Here is a 24,486-nt window from a genome sequence, read left to right as displayed (position 1 = left end):
AGTGGTTTTAGACTTTTATGACCAAGACTCATAGTAAGAAATACATTTTGTATCATAATCCAAATATTTATGCACTTGTATAAAACTAAAAGTTTTATTAAATGACTTGCCTTTACTACCCTCCATACAATCTGAAATTTTCTGTTGTTTCTCTTTTTTTAAAATGCTGTTTGTAACCCACTGAATCACTGTCACAATTCCCCAGTGAACAACAGACTGCAGTTTGAAAAATACTAGTATAGAACAGAATTTCTCAATCTTGGCACTATTAACATTTTGGGCCCAATAATTTTTTGTTGAGAGGGACTGCCCTATTCTCAACAAAAGGTGGTCCTTCCCCTGCACCACCCCCAAAGACATTCAAAGACATTTGGCAATGGTTGGAGATATTTTTGTTTGTCACACCTGGCAGTGCTGCCGGTATCTGCTGAGTAGAGGCCATGGATGCTGCTAAACACCCCACAGTACACAGCCCCTCACCAAAAAGAATTATCCAGCCCAAAATATCAGTAGTGCCCTCATTGATAAGCTCTGCTCTAGAGTGATCTTGTAAGACTTCTTGGAAGAAGCAGGATTTATGTAGGAAAAAGAGAAAGGGTGCAAATGGTTAGGCAGGAAGTATATGGTGTGTTTGAGGGACAGTCAGCAAACTCAGTGGGCCAAAACAGGGGCTTCTTAGAGATGCCATGGAAGGTAAGTCTGGAAGTGTTGTTTAGGAGGATTTTAGATAACAGTAATCATTAGAATTTGAATTTTCATCCTAGTGCCAATTAAGAGCCATTGGTAGTTTTGAGGAAAGTGATATGGGCAAAGTGAGGAAAGACTGACCTGGTAGAATTATTATATAAAACGGATTGCAATGGACAAAGACTGGAGATGTCAGAAGGCAATCACAAATTAGTTCAAGAATAAAATGGTAAAGACCAAAAATAAGGTAATAGAAATAGGAAAAGAAAGGTGAAAACTTTTCAAAAACTGAAATCAACAGAATCTGGTGTTGGTGATTGGATATAACGGGTGTCCAAAAATAAGGATTGAAGACAGTCAAAAGTTTCAAGCCCAAGGATTAGGAAGAAAATGGTACCATTTTGAGAACTACATTCTACAGAAGAAACTAGCTTTGAGTTGGAAGGTGGGGAGAGTGAGTTTGGGTTTTAGATATTTTAAATTTTAAATGTGGGGATCAACTTCCTAGAGGTGGTAATTAAAACTGCCATGTGAATGAGACCCTCAAAGGAGAGAATGATAAGGAAGGGAAGAGATGAGAGGGTGGACTTGGGAAGGGAGGATCTTGGGAGGACTCTCACATTTGAACTCGGTGTGAAATTAAGACATGACAAGGGAAGAAGAGGTTAGAAGAAAGAATATAAAGATTTCAAATATTTTCCAATTCCTTTCCTCTATGAAACTTAAGTGCCCACTGTTCATTCTGCTAATGTTTACATTTGGGATAAAATTTCTGGAGGAGAAATGCAAATAATGAATCATCTAGTTATATGGCAGACTGCAAAGAAAGTTTTTCTATCTTTGGGAACTTAACATTTATATGATTTGCCCTTTAAGAAGACCTGAAATCTTGGTGTGACTGAGTTACCCCATGGTTGGGTTTTATATATGAACATGTAGAAGATCTTTATTAGGGACATATTTATTGCTGATGAAGGTTCTGATTTACTTCATTCCCCAACCGTTTTCAAAAGCAGCCAATGACTGCCTCATTACTAAGAAAGGAACATAAGATATCTATAGAAAGGAATGCCTACAGTGATACATTTAGTTTAGGACTTGAGTAGTTTCTCAGATATTTCAGTTATTGACAGTGGAAATTTAAATGTTCTAATACTTTCTACATGATTAGTTTAGTGATGGTCAGAATCTCTGTGATGGAGTCCAGTGGCTCTTCCATTACTCTTATCAAGAGTACAAAGAAAAAAGCATTTTTGATGTAAGTTTTGTCACATTTGTCACAGGACTCTCAATAAAAAATGCACAACTCTTCAAAAGGCTTTTAGTAGCACTCTAATAAGCCAAAGGTTTTAAATGTTTAAATTCCTGTTTCGTTTTCGGTCACATTTATTGGATTGGATAACTTAATTATTTATGTGGTGCCTGCATGATATGAATTTCTTAAACATACTTTAGCTGGTTGCTTGCTTCAAAGAATCCTATCACCCTAGCATGTTCATTATGCATACTTTTTGTGTGGTTTGTACTCCTACAGTAGGGCCAGATTATATTACCACCTCTCTTTTCCTGATGAGGAAAAGAATCCTGATAGGATGCCGACAGTCTGGCAACCTTGTTTATAGACATGATTAACTTTTTTTTTTTTTTTTTTTTTTTGTGGTATGCGGGCCTCTCACTGTTGTGGCCTCTCCTGTTGCGGAGCACAGGCTCTGGACGCGCAGGCTCAGTGGCCATGGCTCACGGGCCCAGCCGCCCCGCGGCTTGTGGGATCTTCCCGGACCGGGGCACGAACCCGTGTCCCCTGCATCGGCAGGCGGACTTTCAACCACTGCGCCACCAGGGGAGCCCTTTTAATGACAATAACATTGATCTAGGACCTGGTTATGCCTTATAGACCCCTCTGTCTGGTTTCATTTTAGCTCTAGATGAAAGTCTAGAAAAGAAAAAGAAACAGTTCTCTTTGAATTCCCTAAGGCTAGAATTGAATACTTACTGATCAGGCCAAACCCTAATGGATATTTATATTTTTCTTTATTAAAAAGAAAAAAAAACTCAGTTATTTAGGCTTTGAACTTCTAGCTCCATTGCTCCTAGTTTAGAGTGCGTTCTTATTATTTGCCTAAGAAATTGTAATGCCTAAAAATGGTACATAATGCTCTTTTAAAAGTCCCCTCCCTAGAGCACTTAGGGAATGAGTTCTGTTCAGCTGAGATTTTCCTAGACAAAGACAGCTCTTTAGCACTTTTTTTTTTAACTATTTTGATTAGAAAGATTTTCAGATATTGCAATATATTTTTATCCCCCTTGGACAGCATATATTAAACATAACTTAATCTTTGCAAGATGATCTAAAACTGTAATTGTGAACATTCTTAAACTGTGGTAAAACAACAGTGTCATCTTCAGATGTGGCAAACAGTACTTTTCCCCCAGTGTTACTGCATTTGTATCTTAGGTCCATTTTTTCTAGCTTACAATTTTTCTGACTCTTCTTTCATTATAAAATATCAACTATTTTTAGATGCCACAGTGGAGCTATCCCTGGACAGCACACAAAATAATCAGAAGAAGGTGCCAGCCAAAACACTCATTTCTCTTCCTCCACAGGAGGCCACAAATTCTTCTAAGCCCCAGCCAAGCTATGAGGAGGTGAGAATTTGTGCTGTTGGTCTTCTTTTGGATGTTTAAGACTGTGCTGCCAGTCTGAAGTTCAGTTGCGTTTGAACCTTGATATAACATGTATGACTCTTGAAGAAGACTCTTACGGTTAATGAACAGCCAAAATCCAATAAAGGACTCTTTCCTGGACAGAGTATCTGTTACCCAGAAGATGGCACAGAGACTTTCAATGGTCATTAATGATATTTAGTGTCCGAAGCTCCCATATTCAAGAGTATAGTGTCTCCTCATTCCCTCCTTAGCCTGACAGCGGCAAGTCTTCCAAAACCTAGTAATTATTCGTTATGATCAAAATAATGTTTTAAGAGAATAGATGTAACAAAGACCTTCGTGCAAGCTCCAACTTAAAGTAGTGGAAGTTGCTTCATCAAGATTGTTGGGAATGGACAGAGCTGAACACTGATGTGTAGAAGGATATATCTATATCTAATATATGTTATTATATTGATGTAATGTTAATGCAGAGTAAAATTAATATAGCCTTTTTTGGGGTATCTCACGATTTGTCTTCTCTTTAAAAGCTAGAGGAAGAAGAAGAGGAAGACCAATTTGACTTGACAGTTGGTATAACTGATCCTGAGAAGATAGGTAAGTGTACTTGGGACTCCCTGTGATGTTAGGATATGGCTGTGGAAAGCACAGTTAGCTAATTTCTTAATGGTTACCTCCAGAGCTGAACTAGCTAGTGTGAAATACTTCATCATTATCTTTCCTATGAAACTATGCCCCTTGCTATGCTTCCAAGGCCAGAAACAGCAGTTACCAGTACTTATTTAGGCCTTTTCTGGCTTAAGAAAGAAAAATCAGAAAATCAAATATTATTCGAATCCCTTTTTAAAAACCCAAAATTGGCTTCTCCCACAGAGTTGTTGACACCATTTTATTCCCTCTTGAGATCATAAATTCCATTTAAGCACCCTAAAAACACGTTTTAAAATCTTGGGATGCTGGATGTATTTTTCCCTCAAGAAATTTGGATTTCTTGTTACACGTCTTTTTACTATGTACTCTTGATAGTCTAATAAAGTGGGGAAATCTGCATCTCTCTTTCATAGGTAAAGATTAAAGAACCCAGGTTGAATTTTGATCAAATTTAAATTAGATTTTCAAAAAGCACAATACTTAACTTTGACCAGAATGTGGATTTTTAGGATAGCCTTCCTGTGTCTCAAGCTTGTGAGACCTTTTAGTGAGCGGAGAGCAAACAGGCCTCAACTTTCCTTGTTCCAGGTATAGTCTCTAAGAGAAGAGGCTGCACAGAGCTTTTTCCTCCTATTAAGTAGGGGTGATATTTGTATGGTTAAGAGGAAAAATGTGATTTCCAACCCTTTGTCTGTTCTGAACTAGGAACAAGAATTTTTAAAATCTAATTAGACTTTATGCCAAAATGGTTTGTTGTTAAACTGTAGAGTTTTACTTTTCCTAGACTGGTGCACTGGTAGGATGTTTATGAGCATCTTATACAATTCCCTCATCCACCAGTAGAGGAAATTGAGAACCAATAAATGAAATGTAGCCTTCCTGTCAGGTCACAATGTATGGCCCGTGGTAGAACCTGGACCAGAATTTTGGATTACATGTTTAGGATTCTCTCTTGCCTCTCTAATATTTATGAATATTCTATATGCACATTGATTTTAGGCTAGTTATTAGCTTTTTTAAATCCTTGGTAGAGGGCTTCCCTGGTGGCGCAGTGGTTGAGAGTCCGCCTGCCGATGCAGGGGACATGGATTCGTGCCCCGGTCCGGGAAGATCCCACATGCCGCGGAGCGGCTAGGCTCGTGAGCCATGGCCACTGAGCCTGCGCCTCCGGAGCCTGTGCTCTGCAACGGGAGAGGCCACAACAGTGAGAGACCCACGTACCGCAAAAAAAGGAAAAAAAAAAAACCAAATTTATTCTCTCAGAGTTCTGAAGGCCAGAAGTCTTATCATGGTGTTGGTGAGGCCATACTTCCTCTGAAGGCACTAGAGAAGGACTGTTCCGTGCCTCTCCTCTAGCTTTTGGAGCCTCAGGCTTCCTTGACTCACAGATGAATCACTCCAGTCTCTGCCTTCATTGTCACATGGCATTCTCCCTGGTGCCTTCATATCATCTTCCCTTTATGTGTGTCTGTCTCTGTCCAAAGGTCCCTTTTTTATGTAGACACCAGTCATATTGAATCAAGGCCCACCCTACTGACCCCTTTTTCACTTGATTTCTTCTATAAAGACCCTGTTTTCAAATCAGGTCACATTCTGAGGTACCACGGGTTAGGATTTTCAACATATCTTTTTTAGGGGGACACAGTTCAATGCATAACTAATTTAAACATCCCGTGGATCAGATTTATTTAAACACAAATCACTTGTGGTGATAAACCTTCATCCCCTTGCACCATAGTAGATTCTTAGTCATGTCGATGCCAAGAAACCAGCTACGTCAAGATTCATATTGATCTTTATAACAGCACCTTCTGTTTGCGTGGGCTGTTTACTCAACATGAGCTTCTCATTCCCACACGCATCTAAATAAGAGTCTCACTACCAGGATATTGCTTTTTAGAGCCTTGGTAATTTGCATATGTCATTTTCAACTTCCTGAAATTATTTAGGAAATTAACAAATTTAAAACTGCTGCATTTCTAGGACATTTCCGTATCTCCGTATCTTATAAGCTCTGGACATGAAAGTATGTCTCTTTTTTTACACATTGCCTCAGTAAAAACAGCTGATAAGCAGGCAAAGTGTCTGAAGATCCTACTTCACTACTGTGTTTTTATGTATGTTTGCACTTAGTCATTCGTTAATTGCAGGCACTAAATCATGGAATTGACCTTTTGGACATTTGACCATGACTATGCAACTGAAAATTTGAAAGTTTATAAAGTAAATTTAGATTTTTTTCCTTTTATCAGTGGTAAGCATCCTTAGTAGTATTAGGCAATATAGTTTAAGTGGTTTAGAAGAGAACTAACAGTGGTAATAAATATAATTTCTAAAGCTTTACTTAAATAGTTTCTGGTTTTTGTTTGTTTTTTAACATCTTTATTGGAGTATAATTGCTTTACAATGGTGTGTTAGTTTCTGCTTTATAACAAAGTGAATCAGTTATATATATACATATGTTCCCATATCTCTTCCCTCTTGCGTCTCCCTCCCACCCACCCTCCCTATCCCACCCCTCCAGGCGGTCACAAAGCACCAAGCTGATCTCCCTGTGCTATGCGGCTGCTTCCCACTAGCTAGCTATTTTACGTTTGGTAATGTATATATGTCCATGCCACTCTCTCACTTTGTCACAGCTTACCCTTCCCCCTTCCCGTGTCCTCAAGTCCATTCTCTAGTAGGTCTGTGTCACATTGCTCTTTTGGTAGGGCTTGGATAGATGAAGAAAGCAAGCCCTCTCTTCCTGTACAGTCTCCAACTTCTCTGTGTAATTTATAAAAGCAGTTATTCCCAGCCATCTCAGTGAACCCAAGTTGTAATATGTGACCCTGCAGGTCTAGAACTGCACGTTCCTCCCCTGGGCCCTTACCCCAGGACCAGTTCAGAGGCTTTGGCAGCTAGTAATTGTTGACCTACGTTTTCCTGGTTGGTGTGGGGAAGAATCGGGGTGGGAAGGAAGGGAATGAAACCAGCCTAATGTGCCAGAGCCCAGCACTGGAGTTATGTCTGTCTCGAGTCCAATGTGTGTCTTTTCACTGCTCAGGGAGTCAGTGGTGCCTTTATGTCCCTAAGTGGTTGAGGTCAGGACACTACCACAGAGAAAAACAATTGCTTGAATCCCAAATTATTGAACAGTCAAAGCCTTTTTCAGAAAAATAATTCCTCCAGGAAAGAGAGATTTGTGTGACATCAGGCAGCCGAAGTGTCTTCCTGCCAGGCCCTTTGCCCTGGGTGAACATGCTAGATGAGAGGGGTCAGTGTCCCCCAGCACCAGTGGAGGGACTGGCGCAGTACTTCTGAAAGAGCAAATGGAGCCCAGAGCTAGCTTAGGGTAGAACTTCTTGTTTCCTTTTACATCATTTGCTTCCTTCTCCTCCTCCTGCTTTATACAGCAAGAGAATTGTTTGGATTTAGACAGATGTGTGTAACTAGCCCAAATACTGGCATGGTAACAAGCGATGGATTGTCAGTATCCAGTGCTGCTTTGTGGAGGATATAAATAGAGCCTGGCTTTGGAACAGGAGGCTGACTCTCCTGTCTGACTTAAACTGGGGCCCAGCCAGCATCCATGGGGCCATGATATGCGCCACAGAGGTCCTGAGACAAAGTAGGAACTGGATTATAGGATAGTATATAAAGCCTAGAGATGAAACAGATATCCCTTCTTGTACACAGCTCCTGTGGCTGGCTTATGATTCCTGGTTAAATGTTAGCAAGATTAGTTCTGCTTTGGTTTACAGAATAATCCTCTCCTGCTTTCTTGTTCTCCCCACAGGGGATGGTATGAATGCCTATGTGGCCTACAAAGTTACAACACAGGTGAGTCCAAGTGACCCTGCTGATGACCACCTTAATAGACTTGGGTGCTCATACCAAGAAGGTCATCATTCAGATTATTTCTGGGTATTTCTTTAGTTTCTTTGTCAACATCTTCCTTCAAGTTTACTCAAGATGGAGCAAGTCTGCATCCCCTTGGTAATCTCATCTGAGCCTTTCCACTTTTCTTCCAGAGAGCTAACACTTCAGTGTGAAACTTTGTAAGTTTTATTAAGACATGTGGTGTATCTGATATAGTACCATCCCTCTTAAGAGCTATGTGGCTTAGAGCTAGTTTGGCGGATCACCCCAAACTATATCACCTGTTTAAAAATCATCAGTTCTTCTGAGGTTTCCTATGTGGAACTTCTTTTAATGCTCTCCCTAACCTTTTGCCCCTCGGGTCTGGTCTTCCTTTTTTATATAATATTAATGCATACAAAACTTACACGTTGTTGTATGCAGGTTATGAAGCATAAAAAATGAAGCCCCGAACCTACCACCAGTCTTAAGATGAGTACCATTGAATCTACCTGCGTGTTTCTCCCTCTCCTATCCCCTGCCTCACACCTTAGAGGCAACCACTCTCCTGAGTTGTCTCTCATTTCCTTTATTAAAAAGTCTTCCCATATGTATCTCTAAACAATGTACTGTTTTGCTTTTTTTTTGAGTTTCATTAAAATGGTATCATGCTAAATATAGTGCTTTCTTTACTACCATTGTTCCTCAGACCCATCCATGTTGTGTGTAGCTGTAGTTAATTAGTCCATTTTGTGATTATAGCATAATACATTCATGTTCCTGTTGTGAATATTTGGCATGTTTCCAGTTTTTGTAATTATGCGCTGTGAACATACTTGCACATGTCTTCTGGTGTACACATAAGAAGAGTTTCTTTTGGGTATATACTCAGGAATAGTTCCCCTGGGTCATAGGTAGTGCAAATGTTGAAGAAAAGGAATATAAACTGCTTTTTAAAGTCCTTGTGCCAGTTTATACTTCCATCAGCAGTATGTAAAAGTTCCCATTGACACACTTCTCTGCCAGCAGTTGGCAAGGCCCCACCTCCTTAAATTTTGCCTGTCTGGTGAGTATTAAATGATCTCTCAATATGATGTAGGCCTAGTCTTTTTTACTAGAAGTTTTCTTTATATTATCTCTCTACTACTTGTTGACCTGCCCCTGTGTTCTAGATCCTGTGACACTTTAAAGGTTAAAGTGTCTACAGTGTAGAGATTTCGTCTGATCCTCCCCCTTAGGGGCATTGTTTACTCTGTCTTTTCTTCCGTTTAGCTGCTTTAATTCCAGCAGCTAATACCCTTAATAAATCAGTGCAGGGTGAATGGGTTAATAGAGGACTATAGAATTCTAGCTTTAAACTAGATTGCAACATCTCTTTCCTTAAAGCAAGAGCCCTTAACCTGCAAAGAAAACCACATTTGAATTTAATTAGTTGCCTTTGTAATCTAATGTATATTATTTTATGCACTTAAAATCATTATTCTGAGAAGGGCTCCATAGATTCCCAGACAGCCAGAGGGGATTATAGCTCAGAAAACAAACAAACAAACAAACAAGAGTAAGAATCTCAGAGAAAGTTATTTACCAAGTGGCTAAATGACAGGGATCTGGGAAAAAGATGCCCTTGATGTCAGCTGGATGACTTTCAAGATACTCATTCATCCCCTATTTAAAATGAGATCGCCTTGTATTTTTTCTTTCCCCAAGACGAGCTTACCAATGTTCAGAAGTAAACAGTTTGCAGTGAAAAGAAGATTTAGTGACTTTCTGGGTCTTTATGAGAAGCTTTCAGAGAAACACTCCCAGAATGGCTTTATCGTCCCTCCTCCCCCGGAGAAGAGCCTAATAGGTAAGCCTGTGGTCTTTAATTCTGCTTAGATTCTTTCCTTTGCATTCTTTCTGCCGTATACTTTCTACTTAGTATATGAGACTACTTTTAATAGCAGTATAGACTCTTGCAGTTAGAAAATAAGTATTTCCGGGACTTCCCTGGTGGCACAGTGGTTAAAAATCCGCCTGCTAATGCAGGGGACACTGGTTCGATCCCTGGTCTGGGAAGATCCCACATGCCACGGAGCAGCTAAGCCTTGTGCCACAACTACTGAGCCTGTGCTCTAGAGCCCGCGAGCCACAATACTAAAGCCCTAGAGCCCGTGCTTGGCAACAAGAGAAACCACCGCAATGAGAAGCCCATGCACTGCAACGAAGAGTAGCCCCCGCTCGCCACAACTAGAGAAAGCCTGCGCGCAGCAACAAAGACCCAACGCAGCCAAAAATTAATTAATTAATTAAAAAAATTATTTCCAGCATTTTCCTATAAATTACACGTGGTCTAGAGAAATAGTATGTTTTGACATGGTCTCTTTCTTTGAGTGCAATAGGAGGCTCTGGTTTTAGCTTCTACAGGTGTGTGTGTGTGTGTGTTTGTATTGGTATCCTGGAGTCTTCAATGATTGCTGTTCCTTCCAGATTGAAATGTACTAACTGAATGAGGGGAAGGAGATGGGGCAAGGAATCTTCCCATTACAATCAACTGATGTCTGTTAATCTTTACTCAGAGCCCCATGGCCCCCTTTTAGAAAACATATGCTCTGGAAATCCCAGAGCGTAGAACCTTCAGCACTTTAAGACTAGTTTAAAAATTGACTGTCACGAAAAGAACCTTTTGTTCATGCCTGCTCGTGACATAGACGTGGACTTTGGTTGTATTTTGTAGAGCTGTCCTCATTGCCTTCCTCCTGTGGGCTTTTTTTTTACAGCCTTATACTTTTCATGATGATATATGGGTTTTTTTTTTTTTTTTTTTTTTTTTTTTTGTTTTTTAAATTCTTTTCCAGGAATGACAAAAGTAAAAGTTGGGAAGGAAGATTCTTCTTCTGCAGAATTTCTTGAAAAACGGAGGGCTGCTCTAGAAAGGTAAGTACCCTAAAACTATTTTCTTGAATACCATGAGAACAAATGAGAAGCAGAAACTGAGACTTAATTACGATGAGATATTTGCTGGAGTTAGTAGTGGTGAAACCTGAGTGAATTAAAGATTCCTACCTCCATATTATCTCTAACCTTTCCTAAGTCTCTTTCCTTCCCACCTCAGGAACAGAACATCTTCTTTTCTTTCCCCACCTTGAGTGAGCAATCAAATTCTCCTTCTTCAACAGTCAAACATGAATGGCTCTGAGGTCACTTTCTGAGCAGTTATTTTTCTTCCCTTTTTGGAAATGTGAAGAATATGAACTTGAATGTGCTTGTACTTAAGTGCCTTATCTGAGGACATTTTAAAGTAATGAGAGACATTGTACCCCTGTATGATACTCCAAACCTTGTGAGGCCGGGTTAGCTAACCAGATAACTCCTTACCCCGTAGGTACCTTCAGAGGATTGTGAATCATCCTACCATGTTACAGGACCCTGATGTCAGGGAGTTCTTGGAAAAAGAAGAGGTTAGTATTGTACAAACTGAATTTCACAATTCATATCTGCCCCTGTGAAATGAAACTAGTTCATTCAACAAATATTTGAGCACCCGTGTATAGCCTAGTCTCAGACTACATCCTAGTTTGTAAGCACCCAAAAGTGACAAGTATTCTTCAGCCTCTGAAATAAAAGAAGCTTTGCCTGCAGTCAAAAGTAACTGGTTGTAGGGCTTCCCTGGTGGCGCAGTGGTTGAGAGTCCGCCTGCAGATGCAGGGGACACGGGTTCGTGCCCCGGTCCGGGAAGATCCCACATGCCGCGGAGCGACTGGGCCCGTGAGCCATGGCTGCTGAGCCTGCGCGTCTGGAGCCTGTGCTCTGCAATGGAAGAGGCCACAACAGTGAGAGGCCTGCGTACCGCAAAAAAATAAATAAATAAAAGTAACTGGTTGTAGAGGTCAAACTGCAACCTAGTTTTGTCTTTGTCTTATTAGATCAACACAGTGATCTGTTGGGCAGGTCCTTGGAATGTCTTTCATAGGTTACTACTTGGCTCAAATTGAATGCTTATTTTGTGCCAGGAGCTGAGGGGTTTTAGTTCAAAACCAGTTACCACAGAGCACAGAACTGCCAGCATATAGCAAAAGTGTTGATTCAAGTGGACAGTCTTTTTTAACAGGCTATGCGTAGGCTATTCATGATTGTGAAAAACTAGAGACAGCTCAGTTGCTAATAATTGGAGAATTAGGTGAAATATATCGATACAACAAATACTTAATTCCCATCATAAACAGAGAATATACAGAAATTCACTGGAAGCATACATTTAAAGAATTATGAGGGAGAGGGATAAATTAGGTGTATGAGATTAACAGATATGCACTACTATATATAAAATAGATAAACAACAAGGATTTACTGTATAACACAGGGAACTATATTCAGTATCTTGTAATAACCTATCATGGAAAAGAATCTGAAAAGAAATATAACTGAATCACTTTGCTGTACACCTGAAACTAACACAATACTGTAAATCAACTATACTTCAGTTTAAAAAAAGAATTATAAAAAGTGAAACATGAAACAACATATAAATACAGCGGAAGAAATACGTTGTTAGTCATTAAGGATCAAAAGAAACACTGGAATAAAACAATGTTATATCTCATAGGAAAGAAAACTAGAGAAAAATAAGTGATAGGGTAGGACTATTGTATTTATTTTTTTCATTTTATTTTTACATTTTTCTTTAATTTGCATATCCTATGTATTACTCTAATTAAGAAAATGGTACTAAGTATATGGGTTATTTTCCCCCCCAAAATGAACTCTTTTTTTTTTTTTTTTTTTTTTTTTGGGGTACGCGGGCCTCTCGCCGCTGTGGTCTCTCCCCCTGCGGAGCACAGGCTCTGGATGTGCAGGCTCAGCGGCCACGGCTCATGGGCCCAGCCGCTCCGCAGCATGTGGGACCCTCCCGGACCAGGGCATGAACCCACGCCCCCTGCATCGGCAGGCGGATCTCAACCACTGCACCAACAGGGAAGCCCCCAAAATGAACTTTTTAAATTAAAAATTCTCTGTCTAATGCTCTAAATCTATTTTCTCCTCTGGGATCCCTAAATCCACTTTTCATTTTCACGCCCTGCTTGGTACCCCTAGAGCAGGGTTTCTCTCCAGTGGCACTGCTGACATTTGGGCTGGATCATCCTTTGTTGTGGAGGCTGTCCTGTGCTTTGTAGGGTTAGCAGCATCCCTGGCCTCATCCACTAGATGCCAGTACCTTCCCCCACCTCCCTGTCCCCAGTTTTATTATTATTTTTTTATAAATTTATTTATTTATTTACTTATGGCTGCGTTGGGTCTTCATTGTTGCATGCTGGCTTTTTCCAGTTGCAGCGAGCAGGGGCTACTCTTCGTTGTGGTGCCTGGACTTCTCATTGCGGTGGCTTCCCTTGTTGCAGAGCACAGGCTCTAGGCACGCAGGCTCAGTAGTTGTGGTGCACGGGCTCTAGAGCGCAGGCTCAGTAGTTGTGGTGCACAGGCCCAGTTGCTCCACGGCATCTGGGATCTTCCCAGACCAGGAATCGAACCCGTGTCCCCTGCATTGGCAGGTGGATTCTTAACCACTGCGCTGCCAAGGAAGTCCCCCCTGCCTCCAGTTTTAATAAGCAAAATTATCCCCAGACATGGCCAAATGTCCCCTAGCGGGCAAAATGGCCCTGAGTTGAGAACCAGTGCCTCAAGAGTCCTGGGCACTAAAATCTAATTGTTCAGCGTGGTATACTATATACACTATGGATTCTTCAGCATCCCTTTCATGCCTTTGGAAAGGAGTGGGAAGACTGAACTAGTCAAATTGTTTCTAAGTATTCGGAATGCGTGACTTAACTAGATTGTCCCTAAAAGTAGCCTCAATCTGAATAAATTATGTTCTTGTCCTTGGACCTTTGTTCACTGAGGAAAATCCAAATGGATTTGCAGCACGACTTCAAAGTGTCTCAAGATTTTAAGTCTAGCTGTGTGCAGAGTATGCATCCAAAAGAACTTCTGACTTTTAACAAAAGCGTGTTTGGTATTTAAGCAGTTCATGCCTAGGTGGGCAGACTATCTCAATGTGAGGTCACCTGGCCACGTAACACTCTGCTTTCTTTCTGCACACAATATCAGAAGCTGAAAATTTTGCTGATTCTATTTAATGTGGTCCTTTGATTTTTTTTTTTTTTTCTCTTTACATGCTAGTTATGGATTTGTCTAACTGCCTTTGAAAATAACAAGCTACAGTTCAACTAATTTGTTTGGCAAGTTTTGGGCATGCCATCTGATGGATACTAACTCTTCTGAACCTAAAATAGGGGCAGCAGATAACTTGCCACCCTGCCTTCTTGGTCTTGTAGCTGCCACGCGCCGTGGGTACCCAGACATTCAGTGGTGCTGGTCTCCTCAAGATGTTCAACAGAGCCACAGATGCAGTCAGCAAAATGACCATCAAGATGAATGAATCAGACATTGTGAGTAGCCCTGTGCCTCTCAGCTTTCCGTACCCCCTCAGGCTTATGGGTCAGAAGCCTTGAGGAGTCCTGAAATTTCTGAGATTAGAGACTTTCTTTTTATGATAATTCAGTCCCTTTAAAAAGCAAACAAACAAAAAAACTGCTAAGGAAAGACTGCTCTATACCTGTATGAGTAGCCTCCTTTAAAGCTCTGGGCCTGTGTGTTTCAGTGGTTTGAGGAGAAGCTCCAGGAGGTAGAGTGTGAGGAACAGCGCTTACGGAAACTGCATGCCGTTGTAGAAACTCTAGTCAACCACAGGAAAGGTAACAAACCTCCGAAATGCACTTGGAAGTGGGGGAAACTGATGTCTCCAGTGAGCTGGAGATGGGAGGGTATGCTGTTCCCAAGCCTCTCAGCCATTCAAGTTGAAATTCTCAGCCCACCTGGTCCTTGATGTTCTTATCGAAAAGATATGCCCTGCATCTCCTGGCAAGAAACATGACTCTACCACTGAGGACATTGTACTCTTTACCTGGGAGAGGTACAAGGAAGCCATCCCAGTTACAGCTTGACCTGGGATGTAGGCTTCTGTTGGTGGCATTTGAGTTGGTGGCTTATATCCAAAATGATGTTACATGCCTTAGCTACATGGTCCAATGAGCAATATGTAAATGCGGGAAACCATATATGTCTCTTAACCCTTCTTCACCTTTCTTTGGTGAGATTTACTTAAGAGCTAGTGAAATTTACCAAGTTTGAATGCTTTCCTTTTCTGCCTTAAACATGCTGATAATCAGAACTCTAAACAGGCAGAAAACCATTAGAATGAGGGCAATGTAAGGGTTGGCAAAATATGACCCAGCCCATGGGCTGTATTTGGCCATGGGCCTATTGCTCTGGGTTGGGAATGGTTTTTACATTTTTAAAGAGATGGGGAGCGGGGGCGGGGAGAGTGAACCAAAGCTTAAAATACAACAAAGTTGTCCTGCTCTGGCGCATGCAAAACTATGCAGTGTGCATACACTCACTCTTGCAGAAGGCTGCTTACCACAAGCTCTAACGTAAAAATCAGAATCATGCCATTGGCCTGTTTTTATTAACTGGCCCCTGGTTCTCCAGGAATATTGGAGCTGCTTCTTCCAAGTAAGCCTAACCTAGGGAAACTAAGATCAGCAGTTACCTCTCCCTGCTCAAGTGACCGAGCTGCATTGCCCTCACTTTCTGAATACAGTTAGCTGTGGTGTAAGTGACTAGGTTACAGAGCCCACAGTTGCCAGACATGCGGGGGCCAGCATTGCTAAGGCATCCATTGCAGTGCCAGCCGACTTGTCCCTTTTCCTTGGGAGATCAGAGGCCTCTGCTATCTTCCTCCTTCCAGAGCTAGCGCTGAACACATCCCAGTTTGCAAAGAGTCTCGCCATGCTCGGGAGCTCTGAGGACAACACAGCATTGTCACGGGCACTCTCCCAGCTGGCTGAGGTGGAAGAAAAGATCGAGCAGCTCCACCAGGAACAGGCCAACAATGACTTCTTCCTCCTTGCTGAGCTCCTGAGTGACTATATTCGCCTCCTGGCCATAGTCCGTGTAAGCGTCTCATTCCTTTCCTCTTTCTCCTCCACTTGATTTAATTTGTCTTTTCCTTTGCTCTTCCTGTTCCCAAGATGGTTTCATCCATTATAGCTCGAAATAATTTTTTCTACTCTCAAAAGAGAAGGTGTCTCGTAAACCAAAAAGTCCATTAAACTTTTAGTTATCACTGAGTCACATTGAGGCCCACAGCCAGTTTTTTAAATGAATTTGGAGAAAAGACCACTCTTGAATTTCCAAGTAGGGCCCTCCTTATTGTTGAAGCTGGACAGTATCCTCTGTGCTCCTTTTTTCAAGCAAGGTTTATTACAGACCTGCGGTCTTGTCCCCCTGGAGCAGTGACTTCCTCAGTCCTTTGGTCTTTGCCTCCTTAACAGTAAGTGGCGGCTTTGCCCTGGTAAGAGCTCTTGCTGGCTTCCACTTGTCCCTCCAATGTGGGCAGTCAGGTAACTAAACAGAACTGGCTTGGCACTGGCTGCATGGAGGAGTGTGGCCAGGGGGCCAAGAGAGCTTGTCACCAGAGCCCACTGTGAGCTTTGCTGACCACACCGGTAGTAACACTGCAGCCTGCCCCTCAGGTCGAGCACCTCACCTTCTCTTCTGGTGACCAGGGCACTCTGGTTTCCCCTGACCTTTCAGAGTGGCCAAGGAAGCTTCACCGGGCAGTGATATTAGCTCTCACATGGCCTCCCTGAGACAGAGGAAAGAGCCAAGAGGGAGGCTGGCGCCTGCCCTAAAAGGGCCTGAGTCTGCCCGACCCAGGTTGGGACCAGAATGTATGAGCCTCTGAGTTGGAGCAGAGCCACCTCCACTCCCCGTCCCCAACCTCGCCCTCGCCAGAGAGCTCCTGTATTGTCAAGAGCCAAGCTGCACCCAGGACTCTCATTTCCTCCGTGGTAGAGGTGCTTAATATAGCCTGTGAGGTTGCTTAGTGTCCTCTCCCCTTGCTGTTTGCTTTGCTGCTAACTCCAGAGTGATAAGAGGCTGAAAAAATAACCTGCTTGGGAGTTTTTGGAACTGGTCAGACTACTTAGACTGGAGAGCCGTCCCAGGGAAGGGTTCTCTCTGGGGAAGCTTTCAGAGAGCAGTATTGTTTGGGGTCTCTGGAGAGCTCAGCACTTGGATATGACCTTCAAGCCAGGTGAGCCAGTATGGACAGGGGTGAGGGAGGCCTAGCTGGGGCAGCTCGCCTTAGAGCACAGAACTGCAAGCTGGTCTTTTTTCAGAGACCCCTCACCTGCCCTCCTCGTAATCATGAGCTAGCTATGGGGTTGGAGAGATGAACAGATGTTTCTTTTCTGCTGAACCTGCAGCTGTACCACAGTTAGCCCAGGGAGTTAGGTTGGATTTGAGGTCACCCTTTACCTAATCCTTTGACATTCAGCTGTTTAGAAATTGAGGTGAGCAGCAGTGACAATGCGGGGGAAGGTAACTTTGGAGTCATTTCACTCCCTAAGGCTCAAGTCTCGGCAAAGGCCTGCACTAAGGAGGCCTAGAAAACATCCAGGGAGCTCTTGTAGGGAAGGGGAGCAAAAGGAGCAGGGCTGGGAGGCTGCCCCAGACGCAGGTCTTTCATCCAGGCCTCTTGAAGCCTACAAAGCCAGTGGTGGTGCAGGATGGTTTTGTTAGGCCAAACAGCTATCCTCTGGAAACACTGATTGTGGTCAAGGAGCTAGAAACATGGAAAACCAGCAGGTGGACTTTGGAGAGCTTCTTGGGGGCCTTGATAGCCTAGAACAGTTGAATGTATGGATGAGATGAAAGCAGTGTGTCCCTGTGGTAGGTTTAAGTGTTTATTTAAAGATCTGTTAAGCTCACCCTGTATATTGTTCGGGTATCAGTTTAAAGTTTGCTTCCTTAGGTTGGCCTTCCCTGATGTGTCACCCAGGCTAAGCTAGATCCCCAGTTTTATTACAGTACTGTGCTTGTTTTCTCTGTACTCTGCATACCTATAATTACTTATTGGCAATTAGTAATACAGTGTCAGCCTTTCCTGTTAGATTACAAGCTCCATGAAAGCAGGCCCATGTGTTTCATTCCCCATTGTATTCTTAGCTCCTGGCACATGGCAGATACTCAGGGAAAGTGTGTAGACTCATGAACTGACTGATCTGAGAGAGGCAGTTCCAAAGCCATAGGACTGGGCACCAGCATCAGGCCACCTACTGTGCTCCCAGCCCTCCAGCCTTGGGAGTAGCATGAAGCAGCATGGCGCTGGCCCACTGGATCCTTGGAGAGGAGTCTTACCCAAGCTTGTGCTTTTGGATGTTAAACTTCCAGCTGGGCACTAACACGTGGCTGCAGAACCTGCCCTTGCTCGGTCCTTCCCTAGCACAGCTGCTGGGAGAGCCCCCCAAGGCAGAGCCAGCAGAGCTCCTGAAGGGCTGGTTGTGCTCTTCCCCAACCTCCACCTTCACAGGCCGCCTTTGACCAGCGCATGAAGATGTGGCAGCGCTGGCAGGATGCTCAAGCCACACTGCAGAAGAAGCGGGAGGCTGAGGCTCGGCTGCTGTGGGCCAACAAGCCTGACAAGCTGCAACAGGCCAAGGATGAGATCGTAGAGGTGAGGCCCCCGAGGCAGCCCAGCAGGGGTGTTCTGCTGGCTCCTGAATGAGCCTGGGTCCCATCCCACCCAGATGCTTAGAACCCCACAGCAGGCAAGAGAACTGATTGAGTCTAAAGGACAGCTGCTGGGGAAGCCTCTGAGAATGATCCAGGCTTGCCATGAGACCTGGCCCTCCTTCTCCTTTCCTGTTCCACTCAAACTTGCCAAATTAGAGTCTCTGCAGGAGCAGTCCTGGCTGGGTCTTTGAAAAGCTCCAAGATGATTCAGATATGCCCCCCACTCTGGTGAGAACTAAATTCATTTCTGTGGGGCTCCCAGCTTTGCTGGCGAATACCTAAACCAGAGCCTCTGGGGTACCAGAGCTTTCTTAGGAACCAGACTTGGCCTGAGGCACACAGCATCTCTTTCCCAGCCAGCCTGAAAGATGGCCTTCTACTGGACTCTGGCTTACGTGCTGAATCTCCATATCTAATCTTACCCAGAGGGACAGACAAATGCCAATTGAGGTCTCAGATACAGAATTTCTATTCAAAGGTAAAGACTTAATACCATAATATATTAAGTGATCCTTTCTTTCCTTTTCTTCCCAGTGGGAGTCTCGGGTGACTCAGTATGAAAGGGACTTTGAAAGGATTTCAACTGTGGTCCGAAAAGAAGTGATACGGTTTGAGGTGAGATAGAAGATCCTGCTTCTCACAAGTGTGCAGTGCCTGGTTTAGTAACATTGTTGGTTTTGTCCAAGTCTCTATTGAGTAGGGAGACAGATGGCGGTGCCAGTGACTTGGCAGCTGTTGTGAACAGGCGTGGCCTTCTGTGTGTGTGTGTGTGTGTGTGTGTGTGTGTGTGTGTGTTCATGTTCGTGTGTTTGTTCCTGAGGCAAAGTGGCTGTCCTACACTTGTTGCTGGACCAGAGCACAAAACAAAGCTTGCAGCTGTCATAAACCCTCTACTCCCCTTCCCCACCCTGCCACCATTCAAGAAAACCTTGCAAGAGGCTATTTGGCTGGAAATTATAGCCAATCCAGCTGTTGTCTCTACTTTCTGAGGCTGTGCTCAGCCTTGGTCAGCAAAAAACATCAGCACCCTATCAAGAGGGGAAGGAGCAACTGTCTGGATGGTCAGTGTAGAATCCTGTCTCCTTTAGAAAGAGAAATCCAAGGACTTCAAAAACCACGTGATCAAGTACCTTGAGACACTCCTGTATTCACAGCAGCAGGTATGTAACTTATGCATGGCTTTCATCCTCTCTTGCTTGCTCCGAAGGCCAGCTGCCTACTTATGGCTTTGGTGACAGGATGATCTGGCCCTGCTTCAGAGGGGCTGGGCCCTGCTTAATCAATACTTGAAAGTAGGTCCTGGTTCTCTAATGTGGCGCATCCAGTAGGGTCTCTTCCTAAGCAGGATTGCCCTAATCCTATAATGAGTTAGTTTTTAAGAACAAACCCCAGCTCTCCTCTCCCTATAACCCCGTGATACCACCTAACCCTCTTGAGGCTGAGGCCCCAATCAGTATGTGAAACAGTGGCTGCCTGTGAGGAGCTGACTGAGCTGAGCCAAGCTGTGGCCCCCATGGGGGTACTTCCTCCAGGTTAGAACCAGGACTGTTTTCAGATATTGCCCTTGCACTTGATGCTTCCCTCAGTCTAGAGAGGTAAGGGCAGTGTGGCTGGCTGGCCAATCTGTCCCAAGGTCCACTGTCAGCAAAGCCATTTCCTCAGCTTGGCCTTAGCCCAGGCCTCCCTGTGGGTGGCTGAGGCACTTGGGAGAGTGCCCTGGCACTGTGCCTGTTCCCCTTCCAGGCTCAGGCTCTGCCACTAAATGGGGACACTTGCTTACTGACCCCACTTCTTTGCAGCTGGCAAAGTACTGGGAAGCCTTCCTTCCTGAGGCAAAGGCCATCTCCTAATGGACCAAGGACACCAGAGTCCACCTGCCTGACGCTGCCTTTTTATACACTGTCCTCCTCCACCTCTGCTGGACCCCAGTGATGCATCCTGCCTAGCCTGGACTTCACCCCTTCCTCCCTGCCCCCATGGCCAAGCTGTCCCCAGTCACTCTAACCAGTCCTTCATTTAGCTTCCATATATATTTTCTTACCTGAGAGAATAGTTTCTTGCTTTAAGCAAAAAACCTATACTAGATGGTGGAATTATGGGATAGGGGTGGAGTATTGATATAAATATATAAATACAAATGTATATTTTTCAGGATGTGGTTAGGAACTGGGAATAACATTTTCTGTTACTCCTGATGGTGCCATGAAAAGATTATGTAATAAAATACTTTAAAATCGGGTCACATGACTCAGAATGGTGGTGCTTTTTGCTTTAGGCTGGGGAGCAGTTGGGAAGCAGGTCTGGAATACTCCTAACCAAGAAATGCCCAGGTATAGCCAGGTATAGTTACTTCCTCTCCACAGGAGTTCACAAGCTTCTGCCCCTGCTTCCCTATGGATCTGGAATTTCCTTTTCTCTGTCTACCTCAGCTACCTGTTCTGAGGGTCTCTTAATCTATTTAACTCATACTCCTACTTCTTTAGGGAAGGAGTTTTAAACACATCTCTTATAATAAGAGGGACAAAACCAATTCTCCTGCAGAGGAGGCCAGCTTTCACTTTTATTCCTGCCCTGTTTCCCTCAGCTGCCCAGGGTTCTCTGAGAGTCTTGCTTTCTGATCGCAAAGCCTTGCGTTCTGAACATCTTTTTGCTGCCCATCAAAGCATGTCCTCAGTAGACTGGTCCATGTTAAAAATGTAAAGGACTGATAAGGACTTAGCACTTTATCCCACTGACAACAGAACCAGGCACTCTGGCTCTAGATAAAGTCATCCCAGAATTCCTAAACCTTCTGAGTTCCAAGAAGCTTCACTATCTGTGCCCAGGAGGGAGCATGCTGGCAAGAGGCCCGAGTGTGGTGAGCACAAGCCGAGGGCGTTCAAAGGGGTCTCTGTGCTGGCCTGGCCAGGGAGGCCCAGTCTTGGATGCACCCGTGCTGGGCTTCCCCTCAGCTCTCCGCAGCTGCTAAGCTTGCTGGTCAGAGCAGACTGTGAAGCTGCTCTGTGGGACAAGCTGGCAGGCTGCATGCACGCAGGAACCTCCCACTCCCAGCCCTACCAGCTGCAGAGATGCCCGGCTCTGTCGGTTCTTGTGGGGGCAATGTCAACCTTTGGGGAGGGCAGCGTGAGGCAGGAACCGGCAGTAAACAGCAAGCAGCGCTGATCTCCAGTCCACCAGCCTGACGGGGAGTGCCAGTGCCGGCAAGTACTTTTTCAATATGTGGATTTTTTTTTTTTTTTTTTTTAGAAAAAGTCACTCAATCTCTCCCTCCCCGCTAATATCCTTTTTTTTTTAAACGTCTTTATTGGAGTGTAATTGCTTTACAATGGTGTGTTAGTTTCTGCTTTATAACAAAGTGAATCAGCTTCCCCTAATATCCTTATTACCACCTTTGATTTTATCCTTCCAGTCTTATATGCTTGCTCTGCTTAGTTGTAATAATATACACATAAAATATTTTGTATCCTGCTTTTATCATTCAACACTGTATAAGTTATAAGCATTTTTTCTATTTTGTTATCTATCTTCACAGACTTTATTTGTAAGGCTGTGTAATTTTAAGGCTTCCATAGAGTGACTGTACCATAATTCTGACTTATCCCTTGCTGTTGGATTCCTGGTTTGTTTGGTAACTTTTAAAATTTTAATATGATTTTAAACTTACAGAAAAGTTACAGGAATATCACAAAGAACTCCCATATATCCTTTACCCACATTTACCAAGTGTTTACATTTTTATCCCATTTGCTTTATGACTTAATGATTTGCTTTATCTGTATTTATATGTTGTATTTTCTGAATCTTTTGAGAGTAAGTTGCAGGCATTGTACCCCTTTACCCCAAAACTTCAGTATGCCTTTCCTTAAGAATAAGGACATCCTCTCATAATTTATAACCATAACCACTTATCAAAAACAGGAAGTATAACACTGATAAAATACTGTTAATCTGGGCTTCCCTGGTGGCGCAGTGGTTGAGAGTCCGCCTGCCGATGCAGGGGACAGGGGTTCGTGCCCCGGTCCGGGAAGATCCCACATGCCGCAGAGCGGCCGGGCCCGTGAGCCATGGCCGCTGAGCCTGCGCGTCCGGAGCCTGTGCTCCGCAACGGGAGAGGCCACAACAGTGAGAGGCCCACATACCGGAAAATAATAATAATAATAATACTGTTAATCTAACACGTGCTCTCTATTTAAATTGTGTCAGCTGTCCCAGTAATGTCCTTCATAGTGATTCCTGGTGTAGGATCATGTGTTACGTTTAGTTGTGACACATGATTACATGTGTCTCTTTTAATCCAGACTTCTTGAGCCTTTCCTTGCCTTTTATTACCTTGGCATTTTTGAAGAATACAGTCAGGTATTTTGTAGAATGTTCCTCAACGTGGATTGGTCTCATGGTTCCACATGACTAGATTAGGTTTTTGTATGTTGGGCAAGAACACCACAGAAGTGACATGTCCTCAGTGCATCTTAAGTTGGCATGTGATGTTAGTTGGTCCCATTAATGCTGACATTAACTCTGATCTCTTGGTTAAGCTGATGTCTGCCAGGTTTCCCTTTTTAAATTTACTCTTTTCCCTTTTGTAATTAACAAGTTATTTGTGGGGAGATACTTTGATATCATGTAAATATTTTATTCCTCATCCAGTGTGATTTTCTCACTCCATAGTTTCTTCTACATTTATTGTTTGGCATTCTACTTCTAAAGAACAGCATTTTTCCTCCCTATTTATTAATCTACTTGTTTATAAGTACGGATCAATGGATTCCTATTTACTCTAAGTTGCAAGCCATTGCTTTAATTTGTTTTGATTCTCAAACTGTCCCAGATTTCTAGCCGGCTCTTGTGTCTTTTTAACGTATCCCCTTCATTTTTTTTTTTTTTTAACACTTTCTTACTTTCTGGCTTAACAAGATGTTTCAGGCTTATCTTGTATCTTCCCTGCCCCAGCCCTGGAATCAGCCATTTCTCCAGGGAATCTTGATTCCTTTTAATGGAGAATGATATTTAGAAACCTAGAGCTGGGTGCTGAGTGTGCCCATTGCTACTGGAATGTCATTGCTTCTAGGCTCTTGGCAGACAGAACAAGGAAATAGCTACAGATAAAAATATATGGAAATATTGAGAGAGATGGAGATAGATGATATAAAGAATTAGATATTAAAAATCATGAATCCACACTGATATTTTCAGTCTAGCTCCATAAAGTTTATTCTTATCCTCTCCATATTTGTAACTCTTTTCTCCAGACTAAATTTTAAAACTTTCTCCTTGCTTTGTTTTGTTCCATCCAGTGATCATCTTGATGTAAGTCTGTTTTTATTATTTCCTTGGGATGGGCTCCCTTCTGGTTTCAGAACTTCCTGCTCGGCCTCCTGTCTCGAGGCTGATAGGGCCAGCTGTCTTTGGGGCCTGTGCATTTCTGTGCAGAGCTTGCGGACATGGAAATTAAGAAGGCCAATAGCAGGTTAAGTGACTGGGCTGTATGGGGGGGATAGTGCCACGAAGATGGAGTCATTCCACCTGGGGACTCAGGAGAAAGAAACTGGAGAAGGGGATGTTTGAGCTGTCTTAAAGGTGAAGAGGTGTTTGCTTCTTCTGCTGGGACCATTCTGCCTCCCTGTGTCGTGTAGTGGGAGGTGGGCACATGTAGGGAAATGCAAGCGGCTCGATGTGGGCAGAGTTAAGTTAGTGGATGGCCCACGGAGAGTGACGAGCAAGAGCTGGATCACACAGTGCCTGTGACCTGTGGGGCACTTTGAACATTATCCTGCAAATGTGGGGAGCTCCTGGAGGGACCTAAGCAGGAAATAACATGGTCACATTTGTGATGGAGACATATCAGAAGGTATGAGACTGGAGGCAAGGAGAGCCTGCCAGAGTGCCGAGGAGGGTCGTAGTAATGGTGCTGGAGCTCAGAGAGAGGTGGAGGACCTGGCGAAGAGCCACTGTGGTCTGGCCACCGATCTGATGAGAGGCCCGAGGGAGAGCATGGTGGCTGGCATGAGCCGCCAGCTTCTGGCT

The 24,486-nt window shown here is 43.5% G+C and overlaps 1 protein-coding gene across 4 annotated transcripts in view; it reads left to right on the top strand.

The window, feature by feature from the left end:
- SNX1 (sorting nexin 1) overlaps positions 1 to 20,709 on the top strand; it is a 35,995-nt gene extending 15,286 nt beyond the window's left edge. Inside the window, exons 3-15 of one of the 4 annotated variants that reach the window (XM_032624479.1) lie at positions 3,209 to 3,336; positions 3,888 to 3,954; positions 7,787 to 7,830; positions 9,556 to 9,697; positions 10,686 to 10,764; positions 11,213 to 11,288; positions 14,157 to 14,270; positions 14,483 to 14,576; positions 15,632 to 15,837; positions 18,260 to 18,403; positions 18,997 to 19,077; positions 19,534 to 19,622; positions 20,262 to 20,709. In XM_032624479.1, coding sequence (XP_032480370.1) covers positions 3,209 to 3,336; positions 3,888 to 3,954; positions 7,787 to 7,830; positions 9,556 to 9,697; positions 10,686 to 10,764; positions 11,213 to 11,288; positions 14,157 to 14,270; positions 14,483 to 14,576; positions 15,632 to 15,837; positions 18,260 to 18,403; positions 18,997 to 19,077; positions 19,534 to 19,584 — 1,226 coding nt within the window. In that variant the 3' untranslated portion in view covers positions 19,585 to 19,622; positions 20,262 to 20,709. The remainder of the gene's footprint in view (positions 1 to 3,208; positions 3,337 to 3,887; positions 3,955 to 7,786; positions 7,831 to 9,555; positions 9,698 to 10,685; positions 10,765 to 11,212; positions 11,289 to 14,156; positions 14,271 to 14,482; positions 14,577 to 15,631; positions 15,838 to 18,259; positions 18,404 to 18,996; positions 19,078 to 19,533; positions 19,623 to 20,261) is intronic. The other 3 variants (XM_032624478.1, XM_032624480.1, XM_032624481.1) reach the window with 3 other exon arrangements.
- Positions 20,710 to 24,486: the final 3,777 nt, after the last annotated feature.

Source organism: Phocoena sinus, chromosome 2 (genome assembly GCF_008692025.1).
Source record: "Phocoena sinus isolate mPhoSin1 chromosome 2, mPhoSin1.pri, whole genome shotgun sequence".
Classification (NCBI taxonomy): Eukaryota; Metazoa; Chordata; class Mammalia; order Artiodactyla; family Phocoenidae; genus Phocoena; species Phocoena sinus.
This window is presented reverse-complemented; position numbering and strand designations above follow the sequence as displayed.